Source organism: Bufo bufo, chromosome 1 (genome assembly GCF_905171765.1).
Source record: "Bufo bufo chromosome 1, aBufBuf1.1, whole genome shotgun sequence".
NCBI classification, from domain to species: Eukaryota; Metazoa; Chordata; class Amphibia; order Anura; family Bufonidae; genus Bufo; species Bufo bufo.
Window position 1 is genome coordinate 453229438 of NC_053389.1, and position 13273 is coordinate 453242710.

Consider the following 13273-nt stretch of genomic DNA (forward strand, 5'->3'; position numbering starts at 1 on the left):
GGGGCTATGAGCCCTAAGGGGTTTTATGGGTCATTTGCTCCCAGCACCAGAGAAGGAGGGGTGGACCCTACCCATAGGCGGGGAGGGGAGCGGCCGGCTACAGGTCATAAGCCCATGCAAGCCAGAGGGCAGCGTCTTTTCTGAAGGGGGTCACATCGTGCCAATGTGTTTGGAGAGACCAGGAACCAGCTGACCTCACTGCCCCCACGTGACTGCAGCCAAGGGCTATTCCACCCTTATGACCCAAAGGAACTTTCATCTACCTGGTAACTGACTTTTACTCTGCTTAACCCTGTTGTACCCATATAACCTGTATCTGTAACCTCAGACCACTGTATATATTCTCTGTGTATATTGTGTTAAATCTAGTGTGCCCTTACGGCGATTAAATATATAATTTAATCTTGTGCTATCTTGTATCTCGATCACGAATCCCCACGTCCGTGTTTTGGCCTAGCTATAAGCTACCGCGGGTTGGTTTCTCACCCTGTATAATCCTGTTAGCGGACCGGGCTTATATCAAACGAGAACTGCTGGCAGATACCTGGGCTGAGACAGCGCTGTTTTCATTGCGGCAGTGAAAAGGCTCTCTCAGCTTGTTGCCTCTCTGTGCCCGCAAGGACAGGAGGTGTCTGTGTAAACTGTACCACGCTGACCTTACCTGCTCCTCTGGAGGGCGTAACATCACGTTTTTGGTAACCCGTCACCATACCGCGTCTCGTGAGCTTGATGTAGGCGACGTCAAGCCGGCACGAGGTGTGGTATTCGTCACACCGCCCGTGTGCCTTCCGCAATTTGTGGAACGGAACAGGCGGCCCATTGTAGAAATGCCTATTCTTGTACGCAAAACGGACAAGAATAGGACATGTTATATTTTTTGGCGGGGCCATAGAACGGAGCAACATATGCGGACAGCACACGGAGTGCTGTCCGCATCTTTTGCGGCCCCATTCTCGTGTGCATGAGGGCTAAGGAACATGAGACCAGCACAGATGCCTTCAGCTGCCAAGCACAAATGTAACAGTTTCATAGGTACAACTTTGCTGACAGATGCCCTTTAAAGATCTGAAAAAGTATGCATGAAATTTGCACATTGTAGGTATTTAACTGCTTAGTGGATTCTGTGTACATTTTCTACCTCCATGCTTCCTGAGGGGTGGGCTCTTCCTGTGGTGATGTCAGAGCTGTGCTGTGTGTTCTGAGCCAATCAGATGTCTTCCTGCTGCTCTACTCTCTCTTACACATTTGTCGGAGGCAGGGGGAAGAGTATGACCCACTCTCCTCTCTCACAGCATGTTCTCACAAAAACACTGGGGAAGGAAGAGGTACTGTACTACTGCAGCTGCATCCCCCTTCTCCCAGTCTAGCTCCTCTGTATCCCTGAAAGCAGAGGCATGTCTCATTCCTCTTTGTAATACATAAAGCTTTGTTAATGTACTAAATTTATACAAACGCAAATTATAATTTTATGTAACTTCTCTCATTTAGATTGAGTTGGAAAAAGTCAGATTAATTTCAGTAAGTGTACTGCCTGCTTTCTCAGCCAAGCAGGTCCTCCTCTTTGGTCCTTGCTAAGTGCTTATTCAGGCTGGAACTGAAGACCTGAGTAATCTGAGACAAGCTGTTTAGTAAAGGCATGCTAGATAATGACTCTATGAAAGGCTGTAGCTTTCAGGTACTGTATCCTAGCAACCTGTCCGTCTAATTTTTTTTTTTTTTATTGAACGGGGTTTGGATTGGGAAGGAAAAAAAACAGTTTGACAGCAGTCAAATCGAGACAGTACTAGTGTTGAGCGAACTTGTGTTTTAAGTTTGGCGTCTAGAGTTTAGGTTCGGGTTATTGAAGAATCGCGTTATGGATTCTAAATTCCGCTATGGTCCGTGGTGGCGGAATCCATAACGCGATTCTTTGATAGCCCAAACCCAAACTTTAGACGCCGAACTTAAAACACAAGTTCGCTCAACACTAGACGGTACCCATCCGAACACACATGGCTTTCGTCAAAATGAATTTTTATCTCTTTCTTTTTATTTATTCTTTTACACACTCATCATTTGGTTTTTCTGTCATCCGCATATAAAATAAAACATTTTCTTGTTCACTTTTGTCAAATTTCTGAAAATATTATTTTCTTTTCTCCTAAAAACCCAGCTGACAACCCATAACTAAATCTCCCACAGAGGGTGTTCCCCAGCGTTCCCAGACTACTAAATGACTAGAATTCAGCTGTCAGAATGAATGGGTTTTGCAGCTGCATTAATACAATTGGGGTTTGCTAGGAGTTTGAGAAAGCTGTGTAAGGAACACCATGGTTGGTATAACGGTAGCCATATTAGTCCTCATTCTGCTTTGACAGAAAGATATAACTGATAAAAGGCCGACAGAAGTGGATGATGCAATAACTTACATTTATGGATGATGTCACCTTTTCTAGGTTGCTGCTCCCACAAACAGTAGAAAATGTATTTATCGAGAGACTTGCTGACTATATTTTGGTGAAGACTACCTTTGGATTTTCTCTTGCCTGGGATGGAGGATCTGGAATCTATATCAAATTAACCGAAGATCATAAAGGAAAAACTTGTGGTTTATGTGGAAACTTTAATGGCAACTGGTCTGATGACCTGATCATAGAGCACAGTAAGTTCTCCAAACTCTGTGTACATATAGCATTACGTGGGGACCATAGTTATCAGGGCTCTTATTTTAATAAAATAAATGTATGTGCACAATGGTTGGTATATTGACACCATATATGCCGCTATTATATGGGCAGAAGGAGTTGCATTCTTATTTGGTATCCTATAGTACTATTACTCTATGTATGGGGTTGTCATTTTAGCATGTGTTACTTGTTAACTGTATAATGCTATTATGTGGGCAGTACATGGCAGCTTTATTTGAGTACTGTTATCATCTTTTTAAAGATGGCGTCTTCTCTGGAGCGGAGTGTGCACTATAGCCATTGTGTCTCTGCTGTTTAATTCAGAAGAGAGAAGACACCTGGGGCTATAATGCCAATCGCAGATATTTAACCCCTCGGATGCTATGGTGAATTGTGACCATGGCATCTTAGGTGGCTTTTCCTGAATATACTACGCTTCTGGGGACTGAACACCTACCCTGCTAGTGAATGTGTTATTTGTTAACTGTATAGTGCTATTATGTGGGCAGTACATAGCAGCTTTATTTGAGTACTGCTATTGTCTCTTTAAAGATGGCGTCTGCCCAGGAGCGGAGTGGGCGTCATAGTTATTGGGTTTCTGCTGTTTAAGGCTTCTTGCAGACAAAGTATTTTTTTTTTTTTTTCGTTTACTTTCCGTTTTTTGCGCTCCGTATATGAACCGTATACGGAACCATTCACTTCAGGGTACTCCGTATGCCTTCCGTTTCCGTATTTACATTTTTCCATTCAAAGATAGAACATGTCCTATTATTGTCCGCATAACGGACAAGGATAGTACTGTTCTATTAGGGGCCAGCTGTACCATTCCGCAAAAAATGTAATGAACACGGACGTCATCCGTATTTTTTGCTGATCTGTTTTTTGCGGACCGCAAAATATTGAAAATGCCATACGGTCGTGTGTAAGAGGCCTAAGACAGAAGACACCCGGGGCTTTAATGCCAATAGCAGACATTTAACCCCTGATATGCCATGGTAAATTGTGACCTAGGCATCTTAGGTGGCTTTCCCTGGGAGCACTGCGAACATATCCCCTGCGAGCCAATGTGTTATTTGTTAGGCTACTTTCACACTGGCGTTTTGGCTTTCCGTTTTGTGAGATCCGTTCAGGGCTCTCACAAGCGGTCCAAAACGGATCAGTTTTGCCCTAATGCATTCTGAATGGAAAAGGATCCGCTCATAATGCATCAATTTGCCTCCGTTCTGTCTCCATTCCACTTTGGAGGAGGACACCAAAACGCTGCCGTCCTCCATTGACTTTCAATGGTGTTCAAGACGGATCCGTCTTGGCTATGTTAAAGATAATACAAACTGATCCGTTCTGAACGGATGCAGACGGTTGTATTATCTGAACGGATCCGTCTGTGCAGATCCATTACGAATCCGCACCAAACGCGAGTGTGAAAGTAGCCTTAACTGTATAGTACTATTATGTGGGCAATACATTAAAGCTTTATTTGATTACTGTTATTGTATTATTTTGGCCCTGTATGGTAGTGTTATGTGGGTGCTGTATGGCAGTTTTTTTAACCCCTTGATGACCAGCACCGTACATGTGCAGCGGAAGTTGTTTCTTTATAGATTTAACACAGCAGATACCTGGAGCTAATGTCTGTGATAACCCCAATTGCAGACATTTAACCTCTCAGATGCAGTGGTCACGCCATCTTAGACGGTTTTCCTGCAGTGCTCCTTGGGACTGAATGGATCCCCTGTGCAGCAATGGGGGGAGCTGCTCATTGTCTATGATAGCCTGGGTCTCTCAGAAGAAACCCATGCTATTGCAGTTTTACTTTCTATGGAGATATGCGGGACAGAAATCCCAGAGCAGTACAGGTACAGTGCCCGCCCGCCCGATCAGAGGCAGGGGTCCAGCAGTCACTGCTAGCTGGACCCCTGCTGTATGTGCTGGCATTGGTGAAATCACTGATGCCAACGCATTAACCCTAGCACGGCCGCAGTCAGCGCTGACCGCGGCACGTGCGGTATCCTCACGGGTGCCCGTGTCCATGGGGTAGCGCTGCTGTGATGGAGAACCCATGGCAGGGAAGGCAGCCCGATGCCTTACTTAGGCATCGTGGCTGCCTTCCGGGAGAGCCTGTAAGATCCAGCCCCCTGGATCTCACAGGCAAGCAGGCTGTAAGTGTATTACAGTGGTAATACACTTACAGCCAATGTATTATAATACAGAAGTATTTTAATGCATTGTAAAGGGGATCAGACGCCCAAAAGTTGAAGTCCCAGAGTGGACAAAAAAATTTTTTTTTAAAAAAAATAAAGTTTTCAAGTGAAAAAAAAAGCGTCTGTCCAAAAAATTGTTAAAAATATTTAAAAAAAATAGGGAAAAAATAAAAGTTGACATATTATGTATTGCCACATCCGTATCGACCGGCTTTATAAAAATATCACATGACCTAACCCCTCAGTTGAACACCGTCCAAAAAATAAAATAAAAACTGTGCTAAAAAAATTTTTTTTGTCACCTTATATCACTAAAAGTGCAACACCAATCGAGCAAAAAGGCGTATCGCCCCAAAATAGTATCCATCTAATCGTCACCTCATCCTGCAAAAAATGAGACCCTACCTAAGACAATCGGTCAAAAAATTTAGCTATGGCTCTCAGACAATGGAGACACTAAAATATGATTTTTTTTGCTTCAAAACTGCTATTATTGTGCTAAAGTGAAAAAAAAGTATACATATTAGGTATTTCCGCATCCGTAACAACCTGCTCTATAAAAATATCACATGATTTAACCCCACAGGTGAACCCCGTAAAAAATAAAAACGGTGTCAAAAAAGTAATTTTTTGTCACCTTACATCACAAAAAGTGTAATAGCAAGCGATCAAAAAGCCATATGCACCCCACAATTGTGCCAATCAAACCGTCATCTCATCATGCAAAAATTATACACTACCTAAGACAATTGCCAAAAAAAATAAATAAATATGGCTCTCAGACTATGGAGACACTAAAACATGATTTTGTTTAAAAAATGATATCATTGTGTAAAACTTAAATAAAAAAGTATACATATTAGGTATCGCCACGTCCATAACAACCTGCTCTATAAAAATATCACATGAACTAACCCCTCAGGTGAACACCGTAAAAAAATAAAAACCGTGCCAACAAAAGCCATTTTTTGTCACCTTACATCACAAAAATTGCAACACCAAGCGATCAAAAAGGCGTATGCCCCCCAAAATAGTACAAATAAACTACCTAAGACAATTGGTCAAAAAATAAAAAAGCTATGGCTCTCAGACAATGGATACACTAAAATATGATTTTTTTTTTTGCTTCAAAACTGCTATTATTGAGCTAAAGTGAAATAAAAAAAAAAGAAAAGTAGACCTATTAGGTATTGCCGCATCCGTAACAACCTGCTCTATAAAAATGACCTAACCACTCAGGTAAACACCAAAAAAGTATATAATAATTGTGTCAAAAAAGCCATTTTTTGTCACCTTGCATTACAAAAAGTGTAATACCAAGCGATCAAAAAGTCATATGCACCCTAAAATAGTAGCAATCAAACCGTCATCTCATACTGAAATAAAATGAGCCCCTATATAAGACAAAAATTATAAAACTTAAAAAAAACTTTAAAGAAAAAACGTGGCTTTAAGAATATGGAGACACTAAAAAATCTTTTTTTTTTCCAAAAATGCTTTATTATGTAATACTGAAACAAAAAAACTAAAAAGTAGTCATATTTGGTATTGTCGAGTCCGTAACAACCTGCTCTATAAAAATACCACATGATCTAACATGTAAGATGAACACTGTAAATAAAAATAAAAAAACGGTGCCAAAACAGCTATTTTTGTTACCTTTTCTCACAAAAAGTGTAACATAGAGCAACCAAAAATCATATGTACCCTAAAATAATACCAATAAAACTGCCACCTTATCCCATAGTTTCCAAAATGGGGTCATTTTTTGGGAGTTTCTACTCTAGGGGTGCATCAGGGGGTCTTCAAATGGGACATGGTGTAAAAAACCAGCCCAGCAAAATCTGCCTTCCAAAAACCATATGGAGTTCCTTTCCTTCTGCGCCCTGCCGGGTGCCCGTACAGCAGTTTACGAGCACAAATGAGGTGTTTCTGTAAACTACAGAATCAGGCCAATAAATATTGAGTTTTGTTTGGCTGTTAACCCTAGCTTCGTTACTGAATTCTTTTTTATCAAAATGGAAAATCTGCCAAAAGAGTGAAATTCTGAAATTTCACCTCCATTTTCCATTAATTCTTGTGGAACACCTAAAGGGTTAAAAAAGTTTGTAAAATCAGTTTTGAATACCTTGAGGGGTGTAGTTTCCAAAATGGGTCACTTTTTTGGAGTTTCTATTCTAGGGGTGCATCAGTGGGTCTTCAAATGGGACATGCTGTCAAAAAAACAGTCCTGCAAAATCTGCCTTCCAAAAAACCATATGGCGTTCCTTTCCTTCTGCACCCTGCCGTGTGCCCATACAGCAGTTTACAACCACATATGGGGTGTTTATGCAAACTACAGAATCAGGACAAAAAATGTTGATTTAGAAAAAACGGACAAAGTGATTCTACAGCCAGATAAACATAGGTCCTATTATTAAACAACACTAAACAAAATCAAGAAAGAGATTTTGTTTAGTGTCAAAAAATATTGAGTTTTGTTTGGCTGTTATCCCTTGCCTTGTTAGCAGAAAAAAAATTGTTTAAAATGGAAAATCTGCCAAAAAAGCTAAATTCTGAAATTTCATCTCCATATTCCATTAATTCTTGTTGAACACCCAAAGGGTTAACAATGTTTATAAAATCAGTTTTGAATACCTTGAGGGGTGTAGTTTCTAAAATGTGGTAATTTTTGGGTGGTTTCTATTATGTAAGCCTCACAAAGTGACTTCAGACCTGAACTGGTCCTTAAACAGTTGATTTTGTACATTTTCTGAAAAATTTCAAGATTTGCTTCTAAATTTCTAAGCCTTCTAATGTCCGCAAAAAATAAAATGGCATTCACAAAATGATTCAAACATGAAGTAGACATATGGCGAGTTATTGCTATCTATTATAAAAGTAGAGAAATGGAAATTTTGAGATTTGCAATTTTTCCTAATTTTTGGTAAATTTGGTATTTTTTATAAATAAAAATGAAACTTTTCAACTAAATTTTACCACAGTCATGAAGTACAATATGTGACGAGAAAACAATCTCAGAATGGCCTGGATAAGTAAAAATGTTTTAAAATTATTACCACATAAAGTGACAGCTGTCAGATTTGCAAAAATCGGCCTGGGATTTAAGCTGAAACGTGGCTTGTAGTGAAGGGGTTAAAATACAAATAAACAATAAAAAATAAACATTGTGGGCATCACCACATCACAAAATACTCGAACTATTAAAATATAAACAAATTTTTCCCATACGGTGAATACTGTGAGGAAGAAAAACAAAATGGCATTTTTTGTTTCCCCCCCAAAAATTTTTTTTATAAAAAGGGATCAAAAAGTCATACACATTCCAAAAAAAAGTACCATCGCCCTCAAGAAATGAGCCCTCGCACAGCTCCATAGACATAACTTTAAAAAGTTATGGGGGTCAGAATATGCCGATGAAAAGAAAAAAATCGTACTGACCCAGAGAATGATGGTAACAGGTCAGCTTGTAAAAACAAAACCCATAAAACTGTGGCGGAATTAAAAAATTTTCCAATTCCCATTTGGAATTTTTTCCAGCTCCCCATTACATTGTAAGCAACATTATATAGTGCCATTAGAAAGTACAATTTTTCCTGAAAAAAACAAGTCCTCGTGTGGCTATGTGAATGGAAAATTTTAATAAAAACAGTTATGGCTACAGGAAGGCAGGGAGTTAAAGAGGACTTTTCACCTTGAAAAACATTGTGAACTAAGTATGCTGCCATGGAGAGCGGCGCCCAGGGATCTCACTGCACTTATTATTATCCCTGGGTGCCGCTCCGTTCTCCCGTTCTCCCCTCCGGTATCTTCACTCACTAAGTTATAGTAGGCGGTGTCTGCCATTGTCCTGTGGGCGTCTCCTTCTCCTAGGCTGTAGCGCTGGCCAATCGCAGCGCACAGCTCACAGCCTGGGAGTTTTTTTCTCCCAGGCTGTGAGCTGTGCGCTGCGATTGGCCAGTGCTACAGCCTAGGAGAAGGAGAGGCCCACAGAACAAGGGCAGACACCGCCTACTATAACTTAGTGAGTGAAGATACCGGAGGGGATAACGGGAGAACGGAGCGGCACCCAGGGATAATAATAAGTGCAGTGAGATCCCCGGGCGCCGCTCTCCATGGCAGCATACTTAGTTCACAATGTTTTTCAAGGTGAAAGGTCCTCTTTAACAATGAAAACACAAACAATGAAAATTCTCCATGACTGAAAGGGATAAATTTCAAAATATAATTAATTTTTTTAAATATGGGAAACATATGGTGAACATGGGAAAGATGCACAGGAGGTAAACCATTACATGAGCATATCTGTTAAAAACCATAATAATCACAGAAAACCCCATTAAAGATCTGCTTGTATGCACCTTCTTGAGATTTTTGATTGGATGAATCAAATTAAATGTTTTTTTTTTTAGAAAATCATTAAAATGAACATACTATCATTACATGCTCAAGTGCTTAACTGGGTTCTCTGGGAATACAAATTGTTAAGCACGTCCCTGCAGCCTGCCTCTCTAAACAGAAGATTCATATGTATCTGCTCCCCATCACTCCATGGTCATGGTCACAAGCTTTGTTGCAGCCACTGGCTTCAGCAGTGACATGGCCACAAGCAGCACATCACCTCTGAAGCCAGTCATTGGCTGCAGCAGAGCATGTGACCATGCCCATGTTGTGTCAGATATCAACACAGTGGGAACCAGAACATTAACACAATGGAGGCAGCGTGGAGGATCAGCACGCTGGGGAGCAGGTAAGTATGGATTTTCTGCATAGAGACACAGGCTGCGGACACTTGCTAAAAACTCAGTATTCCCAGAGGACCCCTCTAATGTTGATACATAGTCTTAATATATGTCTATTTGTATAAAATATCTCTATTACTTCTATTGCCTATACAGCAGAGGAAATTACAGAAGACATAGCTATGTATGCAAACAGCTGGTATATCCAAATTCCAGAAGAACCATATTGTGTACCCACAGTCTCTGAATACCCAGATCCTTGTTCTCAGAAGTCTGCCCATGAGGTAGGTTTTTGCTGGAGCACAATAGATTCAAGATCTTATTACTCAGAGCATTCATTCAGTTTTCATAGAGAAAAGAATGTTGATCTGTGATTCAATGCTATGATAGACCTAATCCAAAAAGGGTGTCATTTTCACAATGTGAGAGGATTTGAAAGGATTTCTGGTTGCATTAGCACAAGAAAACTTGTGTAAATGAAGATAAATTTGTCTCCACTGGTGGCCACGCCCCTCTCCCACACTTGCCACACCTCCTTTTGGAAATATGGTGAGGGCGGCGTAAAAAGAGGCACTTGCAACTTTTAAATCTCCCCCATAGACTTTCATCAGCACAGGGCTGAATAAAAGCTCCAAACAACAACCAAATCAGAAAATTAGCATTTGCGGTCATAAAGGATAGGGATTAGGTCAAGTCACCGTCAAGCTAAGTTATCAATTTGTATCCATTTTACAAAAAAATAAAAATCACTTTTGTCATTGGATAAAATAAAAACTTAAAGGGGTTCTCCCATGAAAAAAGATATTCTACAGTATTCTACAGTTTTAAAACCAGCACCTGAATCTGAATACTTTTGTAATTGGATGTAATAAAACTTTTAGCATAAGCACTAAGTTATTCACTATAATCTGTATAGTGCCACCTGCTGTTAGATTTTTTCTTATTTCTTTGTCCTGCTCACTGAGATGGACGCACATGCTCAGTTTCATTTTTCAACTGCTTCCTGAGTTGTGATAGGGACACGCCCCCTTTGCTGCAGCAGAGAAGACCCTCCCCTTGTGCTGTCAGCTTGATATAAATCTAGCAGAGCAATTAATGAGGAGATATCTCAATCCATCTGAGGTACAGGGCTGGTTCTAGCTTTGTTAGAAAGAGATAGTCATGTGCAATATGATGTCAGATTATTATTATTTTTTTACATTAGTTATGGGATAACCCCATTAATATATACCTTCCTACCCCACCCAGTTTCCTAGTATGCATGTATCAATCACTCCCAGGCAATGTAGAATGCAAAACGCATTTTGGATTAAAAAAAAATATTTTTAATCAATTAATTTATTTAACTTAAGTGGATACAATTTTAATTAAAAACATTGTAATAAGAAGAAGTCACCCCTGGCCTCACCCACTTTATCCGACTACTATGAACATTCACTTCACAAATATGACACTCATTTAGGCCACCATATTATTAATCGTATTCACACCAGACATCTGAGATAAATACCTTAATAAATCTCCAACTTTTCATCCATTAGAAAGCGGGCTGCTTGCAGCCACCACTAGGGGGAGCTCATGAATTTAAATTTATGTGGTTGCAGTTGACTGAAATGGAAGCTGTAATAATTTATTTCCACTGAGCTCTCTCTATCAGTGACTGCATGAAAATGAGAAAGAGAAACAATTCAGCGTTGCCACCCACCCCTAGGCCCTGCATGCTCTGCCTCCATTGAAAGCATACCACGGAGTATATTAAACCTTATGTTATTTGAAAACAGGCAATGTTTCTCAAGTGTCAAGTGCTGTTACAGTTCCCTTTTCTGAGCTGCCATGAGACCATTGACCCATATTCTTTCATCGCCAGCTGCATGAACGATCTTTGCAAGTAAGTATTAAAGACCATATTGGACACAGTTAAATTGGTTGTTCAGGATTGCACTAAAGGATCTGCAGTTTTTTCTAGAAACAACCCTACTCCTCTGAATTTCACCCTCTGCAGTGCACACCGCACGTCAAGTTATGTGCGGATTTGTTGCTTCTGTAAACTACTGTTGATTTCTTACACGAAAATGCATCGGGGGAAATTCTCAGTATTTCTATGACGTGTGACTATTAGAGATGAGCAAATCTCAGGTTATGAAATTCGTTCACACTTCGTTTACTGGTAAAAGGTGAATTGCATTATGGATTTCGTTACCACAAACCATTACGCAATTCTATGACGGAATGCATAACGGAATGCCTTTAGAGGCATTCCGTTATTCATTCCGTCATAAAAGAAGTCTATGGGCTGCATAACGGATCCGTCCTGTTTCCGTTATGCAGGAGAGGACTCCCCTGAATAACGGAAACGGGACGGATCCGTTATGCAGCCCATAGACTTCTATTATGACGGAATGAATAACGGAATGCCTTCCGTTATGCATTCCGTCATAGAATTGCGTTATGGTCTGTGGTAACGGAATCCATAACGCAATTCACCTTTTACTAGAATACGATAGCGTGAATGAATTTCAAAATATGAAATTCGCTCATCTCTAGTGACTATGCCTTTACACTGCATCTCCATTCACTCGAATCAAAGGATCAAGAGAAGATTAGGGGAAGTTATAGGAAGAATCTGACAACAATATCTAGATACAGGAGCATATTTGTAACTGTAACTTCTAGCAATCTTGTTGTTGTGTGTGATCAAATGGAGAAATCTAATATTTCAAACAATATTTCATATCGTATTTCAAACATTTTATTTCAAAAAACATTAAAGAATATTTCAATTGATTTTTAATAACTAAATATTTCAAACATATTTCAAACAATTCTTTAAAAAAAAATGTGAGTGTAGCAATTTAGCCAACATGGGTGTGTTAACTCTACAATGTTGCAGATTGTTTGGAAGTACAATGTAATTTCAATGTAAGTAAGTGTAAATTTAAAGGGGTTCATTACTTTTGTGATCAATCAAATGGAGACCAAGGATCAGCTCCTGCATGGGATACATAGTGGCACTTCCACATCAAAGTTCTACTCTCTTTACGTAGAGGCACACTTGCATATGATGTGTTTAATGGATATACACTAGTTTAAAGCAGCAAAACGTAAAGAACCCCTGCAATTCTACAATATTGGTTCCTGTATTGCAGTAAATAGGAATGAGGACATTTCCTTCAATTTATCTTTGGTTAAAGGGGTTGTCTCATAAAGAGCAGGTCTGCCAGAGCAGGAGACACTCTTACAGAGTATAAAGTGAGGGTCCCCTTCTATGAAGTCCACCTGGCCTAACGTGGCATTTGGACAGAGGTTGTCGGGAAGAGACAGCCCCTTTAATGAAAGTCATAGAATTTTCAACATTGGATATTACATAGAATAGAATTACACAAAAGCAATGTAATGAATACATTAAAACAAATAATACTAAGAAGATCAATGTATTTCTACATGCTACTTTAGCTACAGTTATTATTTTAGTACATGTCAAATACGGACTGACTTCTATGCTAACACTTTCCTTAGACAAGATGATGACGAAACCTACTGTCGTGCTGTAATGGAGTATGCAAGAGCATGTTCTCATTCTGGTTTTCCCATACGAGACTGGCGAGATGACTTCCCTGCATGCAGTAAGTGCTTCATTATGGTTATAGTAACAACTTTTCTGCTG

General features: G+C 39.8%; 1 protein-coding gene across 1 annotated transcript in view; it reads left to right on the forward strand.

The window, feature by feature from the left end:
- The window catches only part of OTOGL (otogelin like), a 307829-nt gene that overhangs the window by 92951 nt on the left and 201605 nt on the right, over positions 1-13273 (forward strand). The window contains exons 7-10 of the mRNA XM_040412979.1: positions 2436-2641; positions 9769-9893; positions 11391-11497; positions 13126-13232. Of these exons, the coding sequence (XP_040268913.1) occupies positions 2436-2641; positions 9769-9893; positions 11391-11497; positions 13126-13232 (545 nt within the window). The remainder of the gene's footprint in view (positions 1-2435; positions 2642-9768; positions 9894-11390; positions 11498-13125; positions 13233-13273) is intronic.